The sequence below is a fragment of the Antennarius striatus genome, chromosome 7 (assembly GCF_040054535.1).
Source record: "Antennarius striatus isolate MH-2024 chromosome 7, ASM4005453v1, whole genome shotgun sequence".
Classification (NCBI taxonomy): Eukaryota; Metazoa; Chordata; class Actinopteri; order Lophiiformes; family Antennariidae; genus Antennarius; species Antennarius striatus.
Window position 1 is genome coordinate 4,735,855 of NC_090782.1, and position 22,290 is coordinate 4,758,144.

At 38.6% G+C, this 22,290-nt stretch overlaps 5 protein-coding genes across 7 annotated transcripts; 2 read left to right on the forward strand and 3 right to left on the reverse strand.

Moving 5' to 3' along the window:
- Positions 1-72: 72 nt before the first annotated feature.
- Positions 73-7,860, reverse strand: pak2b (p21 protein (Cdc42/Rac)-activated kinase 2b). Of its 2 annotated transcripts, XM_068318416.1 has the most exons (15): positions 7,600-7,858; positions 6,364-6,714; positions 6,150-6,256; positions 5,870-6,020; positions 5,551-5,582; positions 5,346-5,459; positions 5,088-5,220; positions 4,925-4,988; positions 3,791-3,839; positions 3,449-3,561; positions 3,228-3,345; positions 3,039-3,138; positions 2,747-2,943; positions 1,287-1,424; positions 73-1,167 (listed from the first exon to the last, which is right to left on the reverse strand). In XM_068318416.1, the coding sequence occupies exons 2-15, from the start codon at positions 6,551-6,553 to the stop codon at positions 1,081-1,083; spliced, it is 1,593 nt and encodes a 530-aa protein (XP_068174517.1). In that variant the 5' UTR covers positions 6,554-6,714; positions 7,600-7,858; the 3' UTR covers positions 73-1,080. The 2 variants fall into 2 exon arrangements, with proteins under 2 accessions (XP_068174517.1, XP_068174516.1); XM_068318415.1 differs by having other exon boundaries at positions 4,925-5,220; positions 7,600-7,860.
- A 172-nt stretch (positions 7,861-8,032) lies between these two features.
- pigx (phosphatidylinositol glycan anchor biosynthesis, class X) lies at positions 8,033-11,335 on the reverse strand. The gene is made up of 6 exons (XM_068318427.1): positions 11,140-11,335; positions 10,660-10,741; positions 10,434-10,569; positions 10,124-10,337; positions 9,692-9,792; positions 8,033-9,602 (listed from the first exon to the last, which is right to left on the reverse strand). Exons 1-6 carry the CDS (start codon positions 11,201-11,203, stop codon positions 9,465-9,467), a joined length of 735 nt encoding a protein of 244 aa, XP_068174528.1. The 5' UTR covers positions 11,204-11,335; the 3' UTR covers positions 8,033-9,464.
- A 225-nt stretch (positions 11,336-11,560) lies between these two features.
- On the forward strand, positions 11,561-13,148 carry cep19 (centrosomal protein 19). Its single transcript, XM_068318435.1, has 2 exons — positions 11,561-11,833; positions 12,258-13,148. The coding sequence occupies exons 1-2, from the start codon at positions 11,704-11,706 to the stop codon at positions 12,602-12,604; spliced, it is 477 nt and encodes a 158-aa protein (XP_068174536.1). The 5' UTR covers positions 11,561-11,703; the 3' UTR covers positions 12,605-13,148.
- A 151-nt stretch (positions 13,149-13,299) lies between these two features.
- ing5a (inhibitor of growth family, member 5a) lies at positions 13,300-17,787 on the reverse strand. The gene is made up of 8 exons (XM_068318428.1): positions 17,150-17,787; positions 15,908-15,979; positions 15,496-15,662; positions 15,199-15,310; positions 15,015-15,114; positions 14,703-14,838; positions 14,552-14,613; positions 13,300-14,454 (listed from the first exon to the last, which is right to left on the reverse strand). Exons 1-8 carry the CDS (start codon positions 17,184-17,186, stop codon positions 14,415-14,417), a joined length of 726 nt encoding a protein of 241 aa, XP_068174529.1. The 5' UTR covers positions 17,187-17,787; the 3' UTR covers positions 13,300-14,414.
- A 152-nt stretch (positions 17,788-17,939) lies between these two features.
- On the forward strand, positions 17,940-22,285 carry plekhb2 (pleckstrin homology domain containing, family B (evectins) member 2). Of its 2 annotated transcripts, none has more exons than XM_068318430.1 (8): positions 17,940-18,072; positions 19,013-19,063; positions 19,187-19,339; positions 19,437-19,539; positions 19,686-19,725; positions 20,020-20,106; positions 20,615-20,732; positions 20,981-22,285. In XM_068318430.1, the coding sequence occupies exons 2-8, from the start codon at positions 19,027-19,029 to the stop codon at positions 21,115-21,117; spliced, it is 675 nt and encodes a 224-aa protein (XP_068174531.1). In that variant the 5' UTR covers positions 17,940-18,072; positions 19,013-19,026; the 3' UTR covers positions 21,118-22,285. The 2 variants fall into 2 exon arrangements, with proteins under 2 accessions (XP_068174531.1, XP_068174532.1); XM_068318431.1 differs by having other exon boundaries at positions 20,618-20,732.
- The last annotated feature ends 5 nt before the right edge of the window (positions 22,286-22,290 follow it).

The following is a 22,290-nucleotide window of genomic DNA, read 5'->3' on the forward strand; positions in this document are numbered from 1 at the left end:
AGCGTGTTCACGTGTTATCATGAAACAAATAATAACACATATTGTGTGACTCCAATCACTTTCACACCAAAGTCATAAAAGCACGAACATATGCATTTATTTGATCGCACAGACAAGCTTGTTAGTTGTTCAAAAGATAAAAAGAAAAGTCAACACTTTTTGTCACCATGTCTTCGACAGCTATAATGATATGGCCACTTTTTTTTCCAAACTAACTATTAAGTACATCATATACATATGGAAAAATAGCACTTCTTTTGTCCAGGAGAACACAGAGAGAGAATTGGACATACAATACTCATTTTAATAACAATTAAGAAGAAAGTATAAACCCTGTAAATCTAACATTTTAACTTGCCTGTAAGGTGCACCGCTGACATTAAAAGACTAATGATACAGGGGATAAAATGGTACAGTATGTCTGTCAGGTGTGGCAGTCGAAGAATGACACAATTAAAGCAAATGTCCATGATGACGACTGTACTGAAATGTTTCCTATAACAACCGATGAGATAAAATGTCCATAAACATAAGTCACTGTGGAAATAGCAGGAGTCTTCATTGGATGAATCCAACTCTATAACAAAAAGGGGGACAAATATGAAATTCAAGTATCAAAATAACTAAGACACTGACAAGCTGAAAAGGTAAATTACAAAGGTAGTAAAAATCATGGGAAGAGAAACATTGACACAATCAACAATACATTAGGCAACATTTTGCATCTGTTTAAGGCAGTTGATTAAAAAACTAATAGAACTAGGCATCTTCTTCATTCCAAGTTAAATACAAGCCTAGCTCTATCTTGTCACAAGGTGATTTGTTTTACAAATATCTATGCCTGACTCTGAAACTAAGCACTTTACTTGTCTTCTGACTTCTGTGTGACATAGAGTTCATGTGGACAGCGGTGGAGTTGTGCTCTACATTTTTTGGTCTTCACAGTGAGGTTTGTCAGGGCTTTTAAGGCTGTTGCATCAAGAGTGTTGAGTCACTCTCAGCCTATTGTCTGGTATGAAATTTAAATGTTGGCACATTTCTGTGCACAGCATGGGAAAGTTGGGAAGTTCGGTTTCTAAGTTAACGATTGCCCTTCATGGCCTCCTTAGCTGCCAGGATGAGAGGCGTGAGACTGGAGAGGGGCTTCGCCAGCTTCAGGAATGGATGCTGCACATGGATCAACAAAGACAGAGAGAGTAGGGGAAATACAGTCAATTGTGTGCCAATATAATCAAAACACAAGAAAAGAAAATGATTTTTAAAAAGTAAAGGGAAGCCTGTTTAACCTGCAGCAGCTCTTTGCCTCCGCCTCTTTTTTCTACATCCATTTCCAAGCAACGGTTGAGGAAATCCCTGAAAACTGGTGACAGCTTCTCCGGATTCTGAAGTTCAGGTGTGCCATTGGTTGCAATGAGATATAATGCCTGTCAAAGCGAAGAGAAGAAGTGGAAGAGAAGAACCATAACTGTCATGTTTGCAGGAAACAACTTGCATACAGTGAGTGAAATCATTTAACAAACATAAAACGTGACTAATAATCAAGAACCAACAGACAAGACTGGATGGAAATACAGGTAGTCGTCGACTTACGACCTATGCAACTTACGACCGATCGACTTTACGACCACAATGTCCGGGTAACGCGGGCATTCCCTCCAGCCACAGTACTCACGCTCTGAGGCTCCCGCGCTCTCTTCAGTCACCACGGCGCACACACGCTGTTCAGTCACACTGTGAGATCAATAGCCCAGCCCACTACTGATGGGCTGGGCTGCTTAGGAGGCTGTGACGGAGAAATGTATGAATGGCGTATGGAAAAACTGTCAAGCGTTACGTGAACTCTTCTGCTGGATTTGAAAGTGACGAAGAACTTGATCAGATTCGGGAGAAAATAGTGAAACTGGCAAAAAACCTCTCCTTGGAGAACTTACGAATGATCGCGCTGTATGAAGAACTGATCGCGCTGGAAGAAGAAAGAGTGGAAGAAGAAGAGAGAAGAGAAGCAGAGAAAGAAGAGGAGGAAACAAAAAAAATGTTCACCACCAAAGGCTTGTCAGAAGGCTTTTCCCTGTTAAATAAACTCCGTGCACACTTTGAAGAAATGGACATAGAACATAGAAACATTTGCAAGGATTGAACGGATGGCAAACGACGCTTTCCGTCCATATCGTGAAATTTATGAGGAGAAAAAGAAACGAACAATTCAGACAAAGCTCACAATGATTATGAAAAGATCGTCTCCCGCTCCCACCAACCCACACGCTGCCCCAGCTGATGATCCGGACGACCCCCAGCCAAGAACCAGTGCTGCTGGATTGAATTTTTACTTAAGAGTCGATTTACGACCAAGTCGAGTTACGACCGATCTGTCGGGCCCAATCGCGGTCGTAAGTCGACGACTACCTGTATTTGTATCCTTAGACCTTTGAAGTACAAAAAGGTAACATGTTTGATGTCTAACTCACCTCTTGAATTTTGTACATGCAAACTGTCTTGGGAACATTTTTATTCTGCTTTTATGTCGACTCCTGGCTTTAAAAATGTGATTGTCCAGCAACTGTACTTAAACCTGACAAATAACCCATAACATATAACCACCTTTTTATGTATAATTACATTCCCTTTGACTCTATTTTGTAAGGGAATATGAATTTGTTGAACTGATTTGATTTGTGAGAGTTAAATGTCTTTAGTCAGAAACAAACGACAGGTAAACAACAAAGAGGATCAAAATGTTCTCACTCACTCGTAGTGGGTTCTCGTTAAGGTAGGGAGGTTCTCCTTCAACCATCTCTATGGCCATGATGCCCAGTGACCAAATATCTACTTTAGGCCCATAAGCCTTTCTGGTCACCACCTCAGGAGCCATCCAGTAAGGCGTGCCCACCATGGTGCTGCGTTTGCTCTGCTCTGGAGTGATCTGGGCACAGAAGCCAAAATCGGCTGTCGAGGAGACAGAGAAGAATAAAAGCCTTGACCATAAAAGGGTGCAGTAATCCATCTTTACTAGGCTACTAAAAGATCCACAATGGACTTACTCAGCTTGACAGAGCCGTCCATACCGAGTAACACATTGTCACTTTTGATGTCTCTGTGAATGACTTGGTTCGCATGCAGGAAATCCAAAGCTTGTAAACACTGCAAATATGGAGACAAGCATGGAGGAATAGAGAAGTTATTACAAGTTAAGTCTGATGAAATGCTCCTCTGGTTGCTGTGTGGCGTACCTCTCGGCAGACAGCAGCTATCTGGGCTTCATCCATGCAGGTCTCTGTAACTACATCTGTCAGGGAACCACCGGCAAGATACTCCATGACCACAAATAGCTCCTCCCCCATTAGAAAACTGCCAGACACACAAATAAATGTCACATACTGCTGTTCAGCCATGGCTTTGTGACAACATTGTTTTAGTTGTAATCAGGTTGCATTGTTACTTCCAGTCTCACCTGTCTAAAAAGTTGACGATGTTGGGGTTCTTCAACTCCTTCATCACTAGAATCTCATTGATGATCAGCTCCTTCTTCGGCTGCTTTTGCAGGTTGATCTGTTTAATTGCAACCTGTTGAAGAGCAGTGGGATTCAGAGATTTGTAAGATTCAGAATGAAACAAATTTAACAAAAGTCTCTAGGAACCAAGATAAAACACGATGTCAGGGTCAACAACCCACTGCTCTGGAGTTTAATGTTTGTGGCTTGGAAAAAGAAAATATGAACACCCATTTGAAGTGTATTTTATTTGTGTTAGTTCATTTTTTATTGTAGTTGTAAATTGGAAGATCACTCTTTACCTCCTGTCCTGTAGCAACATCAATAGCTGTGAACACTGTTCCTGACGCCCTGTGAGAAGAAGGAAATGAAGAACATTATGTATCTAGTTTTTTGTATACAGAGTAATACTGCTCGGTGTCTATAAGACAAATTCAAAAAACTACATGACAAGAAAAACAGCTTGCATGATTTATAAATCATTTGTAGGACAAAACTAAATCTATAATTGAAAAATCCATACAAATGTATAATACCTGTACAAAATAATACATTGTTTTTTAATAAATCCATTTTCTTACTCAAATGTCATTTCACAGTAGTTGTGACAGCTTCATGTTTACCATTGTGTTACATCACCTGTTCCTTCACATCGCTCTCAGTAACAATTTGTAGACAGAACATAAATAGTTGAAGTTTTTAAAAAGAATTCTGTCTTATCCTTGTTTGTAATAAGACTTCAGGTGCTTTGCAGTCTGAGGTCTCTGTTGTCAGGACGGTAGACTGAAGCCAAGCTGGCAGCACAGTAGCTGGTAGCTTCATTGACTTGCTGGAATAAGCAGGAACTGAACTCCTCTGTGCAGGTCCCTCCACAGCATCTCAAAGAGGTTACCATCCAGACTTTGGCTAGGGCAAAAATCTATTTTCATTTCTTTTCAGCTTTTCAGAGGTCGATTTACATATTAGGGAATATTGTGTTGAACACAACACCCTTGTGCTTTAGCATTAACTCATAGAATGATGAGTTGGCATTCTCCTTCAGCATTTTCTACTAAAGAGGACAGAATTCATGAAGAATTAATCCTAGCCCTCCCGGTCCTAAAGTAGCAAATCTTCACATCCCATAATATCACATTGCCAATGATTGAAGATTCTTTTTGTGGAACGCTGTTGTGTTTACGTCAGATGTAAAGACATAAACTGTCTTCCAGAGAGGTTAATGTCTGGCTCATGAGTCCAGAGAAGATCCTTCTAAAAGTTCTGAGTGTCTTTTGAAAAGTGTAATGAAGTAAAGAATAGAAGTTGACCCCTGGTTTAGGGTCTACCTCTCACTGCACAAATGAAGGGGTATCTCGTTTAATAAATGCAATTATTAAATAATGGTCATAAAAACCTATTCTACACGGTCCATATGCACCTGGTCTATATACACTCACCCCTGACCAATTTTTTCATATCTGGTGTACTTCTTCTTGGGATCGCCAATGCTCACGATAGTTCCTGCAAACCAGATAACAATCACATTTGTAAAGATAGCAGGTGACATTACTACTATTGTGACAACAGACGTGTCATTTTGATGGTGAATTATTAACTTACTCAGTTTGTCCATGATCTCCTCATCAGACATCTTGCCTTTCTTTTTCTGTCTGTCTGAAGCCTTGGATGCAACATCTCCATCCACACATGGGCTTGGAGCAGGAATGGGGTCAATAACGGAGCGAGTGTACACCTGGACAACAAGGCAAAAGAATAATAAAATTCTCAAGTTCCTCAATTCAAGCCTGTAAAATATAATAGGAAGAATTCATTTTTACAATTACTACAATATAAAGCACACTAAATTAGGGGACATACACTCTTTGTGTGTTCTGGTCTTGGTGCCACAATAGGAGGAGGAGCTTCATCATCGTCATCATCATCAATGTCTTTGATATTTGGAGAACAAGGTTCAGTGCCTTTTTTAGCAGGCTAAGACAGAGTGAAAGAAAAATGTATTAGTCTTTATTGGACAAAACTTAGCGAAAATAAAACAGGGTCTTATAATTCTGAAAATACTTACAGATTGAGGCCCTGGGGTGAATGCATCTTTCTCTGTTAAAAAAAAAGTTTTTAAGCAAAATATATTCATGTGCAAGTATCAGATAAAAAGTTGACACTTGCTCTCAAAGTGAAGAAAGATGACACAATCAGCCATTGTCCTCACTGCCCTGCCAAGTCCTGAGATAACATTGACTAAATTCCTCTTTGTAAGAAAAGAAACTATTTGCTTGGAAGATAAAACTATGATTTTAGACAATAATTAACTGAATAAACATTGTGGTGAACTTGACAGAAATTTATGATGCCCTGCAGGCTTTCTAACCAAATGTGAGACTCACCAGAAGAGGAGAAGCTGAGGTACTTCTGACGACCATTGCCTGTAGAGTCGTAGAATTTAAGAACATCGAGCACAGCTTGTGGGTTTTTCTTCTGCTCTGACTTGGTGATGTTTGAGGTCTGAAGAAGACGAGCCCATTGCTCCGGCATACCCTGCATAAGACAAGGATGATGCAGACTGAGACGTGATGTAAACTGAGTGTTTTGGTTTATGGTCAAATGGTTCGTGGTAAAAACCTGAACAACTTAACAGGTGAGAATAAACAAAGAATGAAAACTCACAGTGAACTCCCCGGTTACAGCATCAAACCCAACATGAATGGTGTGTTCAAAATCTGAGGGTGGTGAAATCTCTGGCCGCTCTTTGTCTCGATCCTTCTTTCTACCGCCTGAGGAAAAACAAAATCTTACTGAACCACACATGACCACACTTAACAAACTCACACACACAACTGACTGTTAAGATACATAATTATCTGTCAAAACATTATTTTACCTTTTTCAGCACCAGAGAAGATTGAGATTATCTTGTTGCGAGGTTTTCTCTCCTCAGGGACCGAAGGCAGCGGTTTAGAGCTGTGGTTGGCTGAGAGAGAGTCTTTGCCTGAGCCAGTGCTGAAGATGGTACTACTCATCCTCACTGGAGGGGCAGGGGGTTTATCCTCAGGGTCTCCGTTGTCACACATCGCTGTAGATTGCTGGATCACTCAAAGGGCTTAGAGAGCGTTGTGGCCAAGGATGGATGAGAGGGTAAACAGAGAAAGAAAGCGAAGAGGCGCTCACATCAATATGAAGCACGGTTGTGCTCATGCACTGCAGGAGGACGTGCCCAAACACCAAGTTACACCTGGAGGAAAACAAACACACACAGGACCACAAACAATGAGCAACAACAACAACAGCAAAACACATGGAATAAACACATATCAAGGCTGTGAAGGCAATAGTTAACTAATAATGTAGAGTTACGTTCTAAACGGATTCAGACGATAATGTGAACAGACGGAGGAGAGAGACACCCAGATGGAGCTGGAGAGCCCTGAGTGTGGATAAAATCACTTATTGAACAAATAACACACTGTAATACGACAACAACAGGTACGAAAGCAAGCCCAGTTATATACAAGGATAAAGATGCGTGAGCGAAACGAAAACAAGTGACCACATTTTAGTTTTGCACCACTTTCTCCTTGTGACACATTTTCGAGATGTTTTGCAGACCAGTCTCTACTTCCCATGTTGTAACGTTATCCGAAGGGGAGCAGGAAAAGAGCCCAGATGAGAAGTTACAGCTCTTCTTACAGAAACCAAAAGGCGAACCTTTACTTTTGGTATTATTATGATGAAGAATATTAAGACATTCAGATAATTATTTTCATTAATGATAGTTTTCTGTCCACCAGAAGTGTCCTTCATGCAGTAACAACTGGGGCGGCTAGCAGGCTAACGCTAGCAGGCTAACGCTAGCAGGCTAACGCTAGCATTGACTCCTTGGCCAACCAGTGTGCTAGCTGTGAGCTAACGTTAGCATGACGAGACCAGCGCTGAAAATCCCGAGTGCTCAAATTAAGCAGTAGCTTAGCTGGTGGAAGCTAACTGATCTCGTTGCCAAACGTTTCGGGTTCGTACTGGGAAATGTCTGATATGTTACTGGGACAACAGCACAGGCTCTACTATCAACTACAAATCCGCTTTACTTGCAGGCTAACGAAGACGACCCAGCGGAGCTCACCGGAGGTTCCACAGTGGTTAAACTTGGACAGTTCTTCACTCCAAACGATCCGAAGTGGTCTGGAAAACGACCGAGAATCCTTTAAAAGTAATCCCTCCGCTACACGGGGCCTCAATGAGCCGCAACATGTACAAACAAGTCAGTGTAAACTATTTACAAAGCAACTTTTCTTCTATGTTCGGCGCTTGGATAATTCCGCTATGGCGAAGGGGAAGCGGAACTAGCGACCCAGCCCTACTCTATTCAGTCTCTGCTGCAAATGAATGGTGACTTGGTGAGCAGCGTGTTAGACTGACAGCCTTACCCTGAACTACACTCCAGCATCTACCAACGCATTTTAACCACTGGAAAATCAGAGGCGAAATAAAATTTGCCTTCTTTAAATGGACGTTATAAACTCGGTGAAAAGTTTATTTTAGGTAATGTAGTTAAACGTTTATAATAAGCAAAGAGGAGATTAATTGATGGCCACTTTTCATCAGCGAATTTTCTTGGGTAATTTGCGTCCCAGATACCAACCTGTCGTTTTTTTCAATATTACCATGTGATGGTCATCTTAATCCAGTAAGGACTAATAACACACAGAGACAACAAAAACACAAGATAGCTGATTGACTGTGAGTATCTAGTGACCTCCATCTGCGTTGTGAGAGTAATCCTCTCACTGATGGACTGCAGCAGCCTCTACATGTTGTCATCCTATGAGCCTTTCTTGCCCAGATTCACTGTTGACTTTGTGGGTGTAGGTCTGTCTCATTGCGGGCAAGTCCAAGAGAGCTCTAAAAAGGGTACAAACCATCCCAGGCAGTTTACCCATCAGCACAGCATCAGTGTAGATTTTTTTTTATTCATATGTATTGTTTTGGCTGATACTTTATAACCGTAAGCCTATAACTTATAACTGGATACAACTTGTCTCTAAGGTGCATCAGGAAGATACTGTGTGTTGTTCCTGATTCTGGGTTGTTTTAGCTAAATGAGCAATGCTCTAGTGTGAAACAACAATCGTAAAAATGATGTGATGCACTTAAAATCTTACTTATGTAAAAGTACACATTGGCTTTAAAAGTAACTTCAAATATTGAAAAAAAGAATAGATCATTTAAATGATTGGATCCCAATCGTTAATGTACTTGGACCTCGTTTCAGTGACTGTTGCGTGCATTTGAGCAAACTTAAAAGCAACATCGACACAAATACAAACAGAAACTAACATACTTTGATACACCATTCATCAACATCACTGTGTATACTGTGCAATTTCCAGCTGTATTATTCAGGACATCAAATTGACAGGATTTTAAATGGATGAACAGTAGGATTCAACATTAGACGTAATAGTTAAGCCAGCACTATCTCTCCTGTGCTCATACGTCCTGTGGCTTTACGATGCTGTAATTACACTCCATTCTTTTAAAAATAGCATAGTTCTAACAAAAATGATGCAAAAGTTCTTTCATTCAGCAAGACATTTAATTTTTATTATCTGTAGTTTGAAATATAGTTTACAATTGGGATTAAAGAAATCACAACACAACTTTTGTCCCATGTCAGTTTTGTCCACTTCATCTTACTGTATGCTTTGGGCTACATTCTTCCATTTGATCCAACTCTATTGCCAGACACAGTGATTCACAAAAATACAGGCTTTTGCCTACAGTATTTGAGGTCTATTCCAAGAACAAGGTTGATTGATTTATGTGGATTACTTTTAAACAAGGATCCTGAAACAGACTCTGAGTCACCTCAGAAGTGAAGGTGTTATGTCATTGATTCTAGTGACGTCAGAATGATCCTACTAGCAGACAGAACAGTTATGAGTCTGTGAGCTGTTTAACACAACCATGTTAAGGGTTGAGTACATCTTAAATTACTCGATGTTCCCATATATATTTGGACAGTGCCAAACAGCAGATCATGGTAACAAGAAGAGTTCCAGCACATACAGACAGCACCAAGGACCCATCACCCACTGGGAACTGTAAACTCACAGGGCCTTGGTCCTACAGAATGCAAGACATGGTAATTGAGCAAATGGAACAGTGGATAATCAGTATCAATCATAGTAAATATGATGGAGAGTTACCAATACCTTGTGATGCTGGAGTTTTACCCACGTACAAATGCTTGAATTGTTTGGAGTGCAGGGAGCATCTACAACAGTAAGAGGGCTTACAGTGTCGGACTGCATACCTACAAGGAAGACAAAGGGTTACAGTGAGGCAAACACCAATTCCTTTTTCTATGCCAACAAATACGAGGAACCTTTCATGGTCCTGTCATCAGTTAAACAAGCTAGTGCATAAATTTGAGAAAATATAAATACAGAGTTTAAAACATTTTGATTTAATGTGTCCCTGTCAATAAAAAAGATCAAAAGGAAAATTTTAATTTCCTTTACATTTAACAGAATTTTACCCTGAAATCTTGACTTGGTCAAGCTAAAGGAGTTAGATACTTTGTATTACTGTATGATTCCAAGTTACTGAGAGATATAATTAACTACAGAATACAATTCACTTACAGTTTTCTCTCCGCAGCAGAAGCTCTGGAGGTTCTATATCAACAGAGGTAAAGGTTTTTTCGTCGCAAGAAGGCTTCTGATAGCGACCATGTACTGGAATTGTTACTGTCAGCTGACTAGGAGTTGGTTCTTCAGGGGTGGAATACACATAGGAGACGAATCCTGAAGTCTTGTGAGCAGGCACTTCAAGGTCAATGGATGAATCTAGTAATATCTAGGGAAATATACATGATAATGAAAATATAATGTAGGTTACTCAAAAGTACATCCTGACAGTTATTTTTGTAATGTAATTGAACGACATTCTTACCTCCCAATCACCTTGATTGCGCAGAGAAGCAAGTTGGTATGGATCAACGTAAATGCCTCTAGGCCATCTTTGCACCAGCAAAACTCTGAATCCACTGAGAGCATCAGGGCTGAGCTCAACAGTGATTACCACATCCCTAAAACGTATAGATGATCACTTATTCATTCCACACATAGTATGTCTTGAAATAGTTACTTTTCAAAGTTGGAAAATGCATTGTCATTACCTGTGAAAACCGTACTTGTTGATCGCAAGTGAAACTGGTGAGGTTTCAAGAAACTTCGTCAGAAGACCACAACTGTTCTCATCTGCAAGATGTAGATTTTGATGAAGATCATCAGACAAGGAAAAACACAATATAAAAAAATTTAGCTAAACAGAAATTTATGCTTGAGGTTTTTTTTCTTTCTTAAAAAAACATTATAGTTCTGACACATTTAGTTTTGACAAAACATAAAATTGTTGGAACTTTTAGTCCGACTGTCAAATGAGTAAAATATTTAATAAAATGCGTATACCGCTGTTAATTTCAGGAAACTAATTTTTAACCTGACCAGAAAAATTAATAATAGATTTTAATTTATGTTTCCACTCAACTTCACTTCTCTCTTTAGGGATTGTAAAAGAGGTGACTGCTGTCGTACTTTCGGTGACAAAATTTTATCACTGACTAACCGTTTTAGCGTATAAGGTTTAACAATCTCACCCTTTTCGAATGAACAATAACATGACGATATGCAGGCAAACACACAAAATCGCCCAAAATACATAAAAAATGATGATGTAAAAAGAGCTTTTACAGTTTGAATGGTGCTCTCGACACAACTCACACCAGCTGCCGTTTTAAAATGTTTACGGAAAAGATATTGAAGGACCTGTGTCTGTTTCGAGGAAAGCGTTAAATATGCCTGACTATAAAATAAGATCAATTGGCACAAAGGAAGGCTGTAAAGAGATATTTATCTTCAAATTACACTATTAAGCAATTAATTAATGACAAATAGGGTCAAAATCGATCACACATAATTGTTTAAACATATTTAATGTAAATATAGTCAGGCTTCGGTGAAGACAGAAAAACCCACCGGGGAGCCACCCCGGCAACGTTTGATGCTAATCATCTTTCAAGATGGCTAACTTAAGAGCGTTGCTGAAACACAGATTTGAGTGTCAAAAGGCAATATAATTATATTATAATGACTACAGTGAAATATTTTGTGTCTTTCAAAGCCAATTTGTAAGTACATTTGCTTACAGATACAAAGAGAAGATGAGCTTCGTGGCTAAACGATGTGGCGTACAGTTCAATCCTCCCTCCATAGTTTTAATTTATGAACACAGGGAAAGCAAAACAGTACGAAAAAGAATAATACCGGTTCGAAACTTCTCAAAATATTCCGGTAAGACGACACGATCTTTAGCATTTCATATACAACAAATGTAATTAGTTGATCAGTATTCGTTAACCTCGCATTTTTATTTATCTATACGTAAATGATCTGAAGCACACACAGAATTACAAATGGTAGTTTTTACCTGACCTGCGGCCTGTGTTGTCTAGGACTTTTAGTCAACACATTTAATATAACACATTTAATTCTCTTCACACAGAATAAGAACAACTCACATGAAACATATTTCTAAGTGTGAACATTCTTTGTCAGAGAATCTGGGTAAAACAATGAACGAACAACATCTTGTGTGTCATCTGTATTTGTTACACAGAATGCTCATAAATTGGGTGAATATGGAGTAAATACATTGAACCCTGCTGATTGTAGCTCCAGTGATCACGTCATTGATGTCCCCTCTCCTAATCTCCAGACCACAGAATTGCTGCTGAAGCGCTAAAGAACCATCCTCGACACAGGGACTACTTGGAGGGTGTGTCCCATAGTCAGCTGGAAAAGCTTCATGTCATTCTGAGAGATCACCTGCAGGGCTTCAGCTTGGAGCACAGCCTGGCGTCTTTTGATATTGACCCGAATGAAGACTTGAACAAACTGGATGATGAAGAGTTGGCTCGAAAAAAGGGACAAATGGATGAGCTGTTCGAGAGGAATCGGAAACATAAAGATGATCCTAGCTTTGTTTATGATCTGGAAATGGACTTCACCAAGAACACCAAAGACAAGTGCAGCTGGGATGATGAGTCTGATAGTGAATTTTGAAGTCTCACCCACTTCTTCACCTAACATTTCAGAATGCAAATTTCATGTCACCAGATGTAATTATCAGAATCCTTTAATAATCCATTTTCTGTACCAGCTTCTTCCGCCGTCACAAGTAGCTGGAGCCTATCCAAGCCAACTCGTGGAGTGAGGCGGGGGACACTCCGGTTGCGACACCAGTGCAATGCGGCCTTTAATAATCCGAGAGGGGGAGATTATCTTCTGGGACACCAAAAACATATCTTTTTTCAATTTCATAAAGCTGAATGTGTCAGACGTTTCGGAAAGACCTCACACTTTCCACTGTTTTTGAAATTGATGTACATTTTACTGTAAGAATCACACTGTTTTTGTATAGACAGCTCATATAGATTTGGTCAGTCATGAGATCTCTCCGACTGGAAGCATCATTGAAAACCTTTATGTAGTGGGAGTCAAACATCCCTGGCTGTAAAACCAGCCAACCACCCACCACCCTTTATAGAATTGATTTTGTGCATTTACCAAACTACTTTAAGGCTCGTGGATAAATTATGTGGATCACAAACTGCTTCTCTTTTAATAAAACATTTGCAAAACGTTAAAAAAGCAAAGCCAGAGAGAGTCTGAAGTGCATTCAATCTCTCCGAATGCACAGTTGTCATTTCAATTGGATAATCTCATTCCATTTCAACTGGAATGAAAAAAATAATACATGAATAGTGACTGTTTATTTTTTATAAAATATTGAAAGTTACAAAATACAAAGACTTTGGCTCTTTTGTGACTTGCATCTAAATGAGTGACATTCACAGTTTAAAATTAAAAAGTTAAAATACTAGATATGAAACACAATTTGAGTGCATAGAAACACAACTACTATACATATATGTCTTTGGGAAAAAATACTTTATCATACAAAATGCACACACATGTATATGTACATACATACACGTAAGTTTAGAAATGCGTGTAGACACGCACATAACTCTCTTCCATATGGTTTGAAGTGATCCACCATTGCAGTTTTAATAATAAACTATATAATAAAATCAAGCCAGCGTTATGAAACCTCTACAAGGGAATATTCCATTCAAAGTGCTTAAATACCTCATTCAATTGAAAAGGCACTGAATGACTGACTGCAAATACCACAATACATTCAAAAATGTCATTTTTAAAAAAATCAAGAGTGAACATTGTTTTGTTTGGTTTAAGCGAATTAAAACAATCTGTGACAATGGTATAAACGGCAGTCATTTACACAGTGCAGAAGCATTCCCTAAGGAGGTAGCTAACTGGATATCTGACACATAATTCCTTTTACCATCAACTTTTGGAAAGGATTTAAGTGTTGAATTTCTAAATTCTCAGCAGGCTGTTAATTTGTTTAAAAATAGAACTTTATAAAATTGAAAATTTCAAGTAGGCCAAAGCCACAATCCAGGATATCTGAGTATGTTCATAATAATAAATACACTATATGACTTAGCAGGAAGGTCTCTGATTGTTAATAATTTTCTAATTTTTAACTCCGCTGCCCAGACTAATTTCCCAAGAATAAAAGAAAAAAATATAAATACAGGAGAATGACTTACTCTGAGGCTAATAGACAACAGTGGCATAAAATCCAATGATAAACTGTAATCATTTATAAGGTTTCCACCGATACCACAGGTGTCACTCAAGTCCAAATCCAGATTAGGCCTTTAGAACTGCTGTATGACCAACCATTTGTATGGAGTTATATGAACTAAAATATGTATATATTCTTATATTAACCCATTTAACTACATCAATCATACATACACTCACTTTAGTAAAATAAATCTCATTTTTTCTTCTTGTCTTGGGTGCATCTTGGACAAAACCTGACAGTTTTAAGAGAGGATAAAAAAAAATTAGGAAAAGGAGGACAATCACGATGTATTTGCATACCTGTATATGCAACTAATTCATCACTCTTACCATTTTCCTTTGGGTTTTGTGGCAAGATCAACACAGGCAAAGTGAAACCACTCAATTGGACACTAAGGAATAAAAAAATCAGAATGAAGAATCTGTAAGGGATGTCAAAAAATATTATGTTGACAAGAAATAAAAAATACTGAAAACCTACATCTGGGTTGTCACATCCAATCATTTCTCCATATGACACCTGATGGCACAGGCAGTACGTAGGTTCATTGGGATCCACTGGCATGTCTAAGACATCTGAAGGCTGCATGGGAAGCAGAGCGTCACTCAAATCTGGGCTGCAAATCCAACAAAAGAAATATGACACACAATCATTATTAAATAGCAGTCAAACTTATGAGTCATTAGTAATCAAAATAAATGCTTGTATGAATCTCACAAGCGTTTTAGCTGTGATAAATATCTTAAAAAGATTCTTCTGGTGAATATTTAACCTAACTGAGATGGCCAATACCTGTTTTTCATCTTTTTCTTTTTGGGAGAATCTTCATCAGAACCTTTTCTTCCTTTTCTCTTGGATCCACGTTTCTCCCTCAACCCTCTGGACTCACCCTCTGTGAAAAATGTCAGCACATATGTATATATGCATCAATCTCATTTTTAATTCTGCACAATGGAACAGCCTTTCACAAACTTACTCTTCACTCCTCTTCCCTCTGTACTTTCATAGCCACTCAGTTCCAGTTTCTCCTTCAGCTCATTCTCAAACCGTGCGAGATCGGCATCTAGTCTGCGGATGTGTTTGTCTACCTGCAATCAAAGGATTTCAAGTGGATTGGAACCTAAACATATGTATGTATGCATTTAAAAATATATTTTCAAAAAGTAATTTAGAACAAAACTTATGACTTTTTCTAAATACTGACTTTATGAAACTTGACAAAATCCCTCAAGAGTTGACAGGTGAACTCAACACTAGTAGGTTGTGGACTCACCATTTCATATGTCTGCATAGCAAGCTGGACCTTGTCATCACTAAACTCTTTGCACTTGCTGTAGGCATTCTGGATCTTCTGCAGGTGTTCCATTCTCTGTTCTGAGGCCAGGTTCTTCACTGTAGCAACATACTCTTCAGCCAATTTTTCAATTTCTCCTTTTTTTTCTGCACAACAATACAAATGTGGGAACCAAGTAATGATTGAATAATGCACGTGTTTTTTTTTCTTAAATATTACAACACATGAAAGCTACCCTGTCCAACCACAACTTCTCAAGAGGTGTCAGTTATACAGTTATAGCTTGTAGGTATTCTTCCACAACAGACATTTTCACATGCCAATGCAAGATATACACAAACAACTAATTAGTACTGATTGAGATAAAACCGTTCATAGATGAAATGATCACCTTCAGTCCTATTGTCCAGGTCCCGCATCAAAGTAAAGTTTCTCTGTAGCTCACACGGCAAGTTTTCAATACCTAGAAAAGAGATTGGAATAAAGATAAGGGGGGAAAAAGGGAGACCTCCTTAGAAAAAAATTATTGATCCACTTGATGCATGTAACTCAGGGTCCAGCCAATATTTAGCGCTTTAAAAAATCTCTTACCATCATGTATTTCATAATTACACTAAGCAAGATGAAACAATGTGGAGCTCTTGTGGTAACGACTTCTTAATGCTCAGTGTATTCAATGAATGAGTAAAAACCATGCAAAAAAAAAGAAATATCTAAATTATAGGGTTTTTTCTCTCCCATTTGATTATAATAGAAATAGTTTCTCTAAAATGTAGAACTGTGGCCCTCAGATTTTTGCAGAAGCAGTCAGAAAGAAAAAAAAAGAAATAAGCTGCTCTGGACAGAAACCCATGACAAAAAATTAGTATGATTTAATTTCTTGTTTAACACTGACTTATTAGTTGGTTAATGGTAAAATAAAACCAGAGATTTTATAATATTTAAGTAAAAATAAAAGGAAAAAGTACAAATAATAATAACTAAATCACATTTAAAAGAAAACTTCTTTAAATGATTCATATTTTATTTAAAAGTTGGTGATTTTCTGTTGATGAACGCGGAGCACGCAGCACCTAATGGAGGGCCCGGCCTTCACTGTGTGACGCACTTCAAACACCCCGCCCCGGCGCGTAACTGGTTACGGGAAACGCGGTTTCCAACAGGTTGTAAATACACGGTGTATCTAAACAAACAAAAACAAACACCGAACCAAGAGATCAAATGTCTTAACCTTTAGAATGTTGCGGGACACAGTAATGCTCAAACCGATCGTGTTAAAACCAGCGCTAGTGCCCGAGCTGCTAACTTGTGTGCGAAGAGTATGAGACGGACACCATCCGTTAATTAGCTTATTGCGTTTAACTCCTGGTTAGTGTGACATTAGTCCAGACACTTTTAAACTCACCGTGTGTAAATTTCACACAATACATGGAGTTTGCCAAACTTAATTCCACCGAAAGTTATATCGCGATGCTAATCGGTTGGCTAGTTAGCTAGTTAGGTGACATGTATCCGTCGTAGCAAACGTCCATTTGATCGTCACCAACGAAGTAAAAAAACAACACAATAACATTACACCTCAAATAAATGCTTAAAATATCAATGCCAAAAGGGAGTGTTCCCAAATACTTACTGTCTAGGTAATGTTCCAAGTATATAGCAGTCGCCATTTCAGGTCAGCGGTTGCCGTGTAGCTTCTACGCGACAGCCGTAAGCTTTGTAATTACTGTCTGAGTGGCTTTTTGCGTCAGTAGCCCGGAGATAGCTGCTAGTCTTAACGCTTTCTTGGTGGTAATAAAACTGCTCTCACTATTACAAGGACGCAGGATCCGCTACTCTCCCCGAAACATGCACCAGAATCCGTAGTATCCAACTTTTCTGAACGCGAGGTTGTGACTCGCATGCGCAGCACCGGCCGATGTGTTGAGAGGTCGTGTCGTCCTGCACACATCGCATCGATTCCCTTCACTTGACATTACATATGACGCCACATAAAATACAGCGCTTCAGCGTCATAGATCTAAATAACTCGATTTATACAAGTTATTCACATTTATGTGTACGTTATTTATGTGGGAACACTGATGTAGATACACTTATATCAAGATTAACACTACAACTACAATATACTGTAACTCTGGCCACGTCAGTTAGTTTTAAACCCCGCTTAACAAATTCGTTGCAGATGGTTTTTATTTCTCTCAGTTTCGTTCATTATTCACGTACGAGCTGTTAGAAAAGCGCGGAAGCCGAGCAAAAGAGGACTTTACTGACGCGTTTGGGGCACTTTCCCTGTTGTCAGCTGATAAGTTACGTCATTCAAAACAGAAAACGCCCTCCTTCCCAAAGATATTCAACGGTACCAAAGATGTTTTATTGGTGGGACGAACAGTAACTATCCTCGAGACGCAAATGAGTGGCAGCAGACTGAGTATTTGCGTCACAGTAGGTCCAGGAATATTACACGAGTAGACCATCTTTTTTCTCACCATCTAACTTCCGTGTTTGATGTATCCTCACGAGATTAGTCTCTAAAACAGACTTACTGATAATCACGTAAGTAACCAAAAGAGAAACTTTACCAAATTATATCCAAAGAAACAGTGAAATCATAACGATAACGAGCAGCTAATGTTTAATATTCCAGCTCTTTAACGCACATTTAAACAGATTAGGTAATGATGATGTGTTTAGCTAACTTGTTTAGCTGACATCTTGCTATTACGTCTTACTTGAAGGAATTGTCGAGCACTGTTAGGCTAGCTAACTAACGTGCACTGAGAGTTAAATGCAGCTGGCTTCTGATACTTTATACATCAATAAATTAAATGTCAAAATTTAGCCAAGACTAGTGTTGTTGCTAAATAAACAACGTGTCCTCAAACATATACTTACGTTGTAAAGTGCAGTTAGATACAGTATTATTGTTGACTATTACTTCTATCAGTAGTCACGAGGTTTGACTGATGATGTCACACCCACCAGATCTTTATTTCTTTCTTTCTTTGATTCTTTCTTTGTTTCGTTCTGTTTGTCATCTTATGATTTCCATCTGTCTATCTTTCACATTTGAAACATTTTCTTTATCATTTAATGCTGTCAAACTTTGGAACAAACTGGACAACGAAATTTGGAGTGTAGTAACTCTTATCTGCCTTTTAAAAGCATTTAAAAACTTGTCTTTGCAAGGTTATAGTTCTGAAGTACATGATGGTTAATGTCTGAGATTTTTATGGCTTATTAAACTACATGTGCTATGCCTGTGAAAAACATCACTGTGAAATGTGACATTTAATGTATGAATTTGGTTGATAACGTGTTGTAATGAGAGAGATGCTGATTCTGGGGACGGGAATTTTACAAGCCAAATGTTGTGGATGTTGTGGATGATGCAAAAGTGATAAAGGTGAAGTCCGCTGTAATAACATGTCTGGAAAGAAAACAATAAACTGAATATAATAAATATCTGATTGTTGTATTACTTTTATTGTTTTAGATCCTGCCTCTGTTATGGCTATGGTAAAGAGTGGTTGGCTTCATCGACAAAGTGAGTACAGTAATAGGTGCATCACTTTGAACAGCTTTCTGTTCACTTGATGGGCGAAGATGAGATCCGGTGTCAGCAAAATCTATTTGGACTGATTTCCAATGCGGTATATTGTCATTGAAGGCACCATACTGCGTCGATGGAAAAGAAACTGGTTTGACCTGTGGGCCGATGGACGTCTCGTGTTCTATAATGATCAACAACGACGTGACATGGAGGATGAAATCCACATGAGGGTCGATTGTATTAACATCCGCAATTCATCTGCATGTCAAGGTACTGATGCCACTGACTCAACAGGAAAGAAAATGTACCACTTTTAACTTCTTAAAACACAGTACTGTATCTCTAACATGCTTTCTGTGCTTCTTAGAGTTGAACCCACCTGAGGGGAAGATGCGTGATGCTCTGCTCCAGATAGTGTGCAGAGACGGACGGGTCATCAGCTTATGTGCAGATAGTGCAGATGATGCTCTGTAAGTCAACAGCTACAATAGATGTGGTCATTATATTGCTTAATTGTTTTGCCTCCTTGCTTTTCTCTTTTTTTAAGGTATTCTGTGTTTATAGTTTCATAAAATACATCTTCTGTTTTATTAAATTCCAAGATTTTGTGTTGCAGGGCCTGGACCTTGGCACTTCAAGATGCCAGAATGAATACAGTAGGTGTCTGCCAAATGTTGGATTACTGGCGCTCATTTGTTAACCAAAAAGGAGCATTAATCTGGGGGCTGGAGATATTGCAGCTCCCTGTTCCTGACTGTGTGAAAATAACATTGTGTGCTGTAATTATATAGCTTTCATGTAACTTCCATGTGGCACACTTCACTGTCGTCAAAATTCTCTACTTTTTCTATTAGGAGTTGATGAATCGATGTGTGTTTACATAGCAGCTCAGTTAGGACTACTGTAATTAAGAAGGCGAGAAAAAATTTTTTTTTCCTTCTTACTATTAGGTGGTCAATGCCCCTCAGATTGGCTTTGCACAGGAAGTGATGGCATCGGCTCCTCCCCCGTATTCGGAATATGCTCCTCCACAACAGGTAAAAGGCATAAGAAATTTTAGGATTAGGATTATTTTACAATTAAGTTTCATACTGATTAAAAGTAAAAACTATGTCAACACGCCAGTGCATTTCAAGTTTCAACATTATTTTCTTTTTAAGTTGGTCTGTTGGTCAAACTGAGTTTTGAGAATGTATCTACAACAGAAGACAGGCATACAAACTAAACCAATTGGTCAAAATACAATATGATTATACCGTGTTCATAATTTGTGCTACATGTCACGTTTATGTCTATGTCATGTTTACATGTTTATTTTGTTTTTGGTTTGACATGACACCTGAGGGCAGAGCCAATCAAATGGAAGAAACTTTGTGATAAAGTGGGATCCTACTACCATCTACTGGCGAAATTATCGAAGTGTTTAAATACGCTACTAAATTGTATTTATGAAATGAATACAGAATGAAGTGACTGATGATTTGAAGGTTTTACTTGTACTCACATCTTTTACTGGATTCTTTAATATTTTCTCGACATTTTTAGCAGGCTTATGCCCAAGGTCCATATGGGGAATATGTTGCTCCTCCACCACACGCGACACAGATTGTATACGCTGCTGATGGCCAGCCCTACGCCGTAGCATACCCTTATCAATACCAAGGTAAATAACACTTGTATGTCAGCGTGAGAACACACACAAATCATCGTGTTGGCTCTAAGATGGCATATGACACATGATGCTTTGCATAAAGGAAATGAGCTTTCTACATTCTTTATGTCAGTGTACATTGTGTCCTGAATTTTTTTTGTCTTTTTTAAAATCTTCGTCTATGTTAAGGTTTTGGTTTTGTTTTCAGTTTAAATGTCGTCACTGTAAATACTGTATCACTTAATTGTTGCACATTTTAGGTGGATACCCTGCTGCTGGAGTGAACCACGTTGTCATCCAAGAACGCCGCCGTAACGATGGTGGTGATGTGGCTTTGAGCATGCTCGCTGGTGCAGCCACTGGTTTGGCAATTGGCTCTCTCTTCTCTGTTTTTTAGTGCTACAATAAGTGAGAGTCAAGTAGCACAACTTCGCCCCAAAATAGCAGCATTCTTCTTCTTCTCTGTGCTATCACATGAGTTGGAGTGAAATGTGTCTTTGGCTATTTCTATCTATGAAGCATGATTGTGATGGGCAGTGAATTACTTTGTGTTTGATACAGTGTGTGTGTGTATATATGTATATGTATATATATATATATACAATACTAAGTTAAAACTCCTACCATTTCTCATTTGTGCCCTTTGTGATTACATCCCACTGCCTTTGTGTTGACTGATCTTAAACCTTCTTAATTAAAATAATGTTACTTTTAAGTTCATTAAATGACTGTAATTTTCTATACTTCAGGTCATCTTGCTCCTTTTCAAGTATGATTTTGTTTCATCAAGCACATTTGTCCTTTGTTTGCTGTATGTTTTTTTTCTTTTTGTACTGCACCTTTGTTTTACATGCATTTTTTGTTTGGTTGTGAATAATGCAGTGTTTGTTTGGCTTCTCAGGGTATTTGCGGTGAAAAGCTGCTTAGCTATGGACAGCTTTATAGAGGGGAGTGCACACAAATAAAGCAATAATCACTTGCAGTGTAGCATTTTGAAGTCACCATTTGGCAGAAACCAGTTGGAATGAATGTCAGCTTCTAATGTCAACACAAAGAAGGGGCCGTATGATGAAACACTTGCATTGACAGAAGTGCTTTAAAGTGAAAAGGGATATTGCTCCCTCTTATATCTGCATGCATTATTTATGGTCATGTTTCCTTTGGCAGCTGCTAAGTCACACACTTTTTTCAGGTTTCATCAGAGATCTAGTAATTTTCCAATTGGTCAGGACTTTTATTGTTTCACTCCATATGACTGAAATGTTAGCTTAGCCTTTCTCTCACATGATTATAACTGACATGCAACTTCAGCTCAGTAAAACATTCTTGGACTACATATCTTTACTGATGTCACTAACAAGATGTGAGATTTGCAGTTTCAGATTGTTTCTTTTCAGCCAATGATCTGCTTGTGTGAGCTTCATTTTTACCGGTCCTAAAATGTTGAATGATGTGCAATTTTTTCTCCTAACCAATGTAGTCATTAAATTAGTGGAGATACCCTGTATTTCCACTAAAATGTATCAGAGATGTATTTTAATTATTAAATGTGTTTATAAAGTTAACTGTG